At 39.8% G+C, this 1,820-nt stretch overlaps 1 protein-coding gene across 1 annotated transcript; it reads right to left on the minus strand.

Moving 5' to 3' along the window:
- Positions 1–926: 926 nt before the first annotated feature.
- On the minus strand, positions 927–1,820 carry LOC134053232 (olfactory receptor 10C1-like; the record flags this gene model as incomplete). The annotated part of the gene is made up of 1 exon (XM_062508119.1): positions 927–1,820. A coding segment is annotated over one exon (894 nt), but the record flags the coding sequence as incomplete, so codon positions are not given.

Here is a 1,820-nt window from a genome sequence, read left to right on the forward strand (position 1 = left end):
CTACCCCCATATCTTTGCCTGAGAGCTCCCTTAATTTCAAAATCCTAATAATCGGAAGGAAAGAAGGAAGGAAGGGTCACATTTTTCAGTCCAAAGGGAAGCTTCTGCTTTCCTTAGCAAACAGCTGTCTTTTAAACCAGGACATGTACTTTTATGATATTTATATTTTCAGTGATTTCCTGGAATGAAGGATTAATTTAAGGAGTAATGCATGTCCTTATCTTTCCAATATCATTTAAGCTTTGAGCATTTAATATAAAGAGTTGTATTAATAGTTACAGAAGATTACAGTGGTTAAGTACTTCAAAGGCCTACACTTGGTCTAACATTTTTAAAACAATGACTCTAAAATTGAAGAAATATCTTTGAGGCAGTGGGGCAGGAATGCAATTTTGCACACCTCTTTTTTTTTTTTTTTTTTTTTTTTTGCCCCAGTAACAATCTCAGAATTAAAATCAGTACTCAATAATATCCTGGGCTCCACATTGTTGCCTGAATTCTGTCCTCTCCTTTCCCCCAACAGATTTACTAAACATTTTCAGGAAATAAATGCAAACAGGTGAAAACTCATTCTTTTCAGTTCTTTCAGTAAAGTCAGGCTCTTGAATATTACTTTTTGGTTCAAAAATTCAGAAGTATGTAAAGCACAATTTTCAAGCTTTTGAAAAATAGCAAGGAAAAGAAAAGGAAAAAAATAAGTTTCTTGAAGAATTTCTTAAGTATGTGGAAGAAATTCCCTTCCAAAATGTTAACATAGCTTCTAACACTCCCTCTTAGAGCTAAAAATCTCCACTCTTCTCCCTCCTTCCTCCCCAATAGCTGAAGTAGATCAGGAAATCGATTTTCCTGAACAAGAATTTAGAGTGAAAAATTCCACCACAAACACCTGGAACAACCCAAATCTTCTATTTCATTTCCACACTAACTTAGGTTTGCTCCATTTTTTCCTTCAGGGCTCCTTTCACCTCCTTATTCCTCAAACTGCAAATGATGGGATTCAATAAAGGAGTCACCAGAGAATAAGAAAGGGAGAGGAATTTATCCACAGATGCACAGTAGCTGTATTTTGGCCGCAGGTACATGGAGCCTGCAGTGCCATAAAAAACAGTCACAACCAGGAGCTGTGAGGAGCAAGTGGAAAACGCCTTCTCCTGGCTCTCAGCTGATGCCATGTGAAGAATTGTGGAAACGATACCAATATAGGAATAAATGACCAGTGAGAAAGGACTCAGAATAGCAAAGACAGCCACCACAATGACCTGGATTTCACTTGGGAGAGTGTTGCCACAGAGTAGGTCCAGGAGAGGCTGAATCTCACAGAAGAAGTGGTCAATGGCACAACCACACAAGGGTGAGCTGAAGGTGATGAGGGTGTGAACTAAGCCCTCAGCAGTTCCACAGATGTAAGCTCCAACAACCAGGCTTCTGCAGACCCTGCTGCTCATGATCATTGTGTAATGCAAGGGGGAGCAAACTGCAAAATAACCATCAAGGGACATGGCGGCCAAGAGAAAACACTCAGCAACTCCAAAGAAAAGGAAGGAAAACATTTGCATTGCACATCTTGTCTTGGAAATACTCACTGTTCCCACCATCAGGTTCTCGAGAATACTTGGGATAATGACTGACAAATAGCAGATATCCCAACAGGACAGCTGAGTGAGGAAGAAATACATCGGGGTGTGAAGGCGATTATCACTGTTTGTTACCAAAGCTATCACTGTGTTCGCCATCCAGGTGAGAAAATGAAGAGATAATAAAACTACAAAGAGCAAAGGGTATAAAGGAGAGGTTCCAGAAAAACCCAGGAGTCTGAATTC

The sequence above is a fragment of the Cinclus cinclus genome, chromosome 24 (assembly GCF_963662255.1).
Source record: "Cinclus cinclus chromosome 24, bCinCin1.1, whole genome shotgun sequence".
Taxonomy (NCBI): Eukaryota; Metazoa; Chordata; class Aves; order Passeriformes; family Cinclidae; genus Cinclus; species Cinclus cinclus.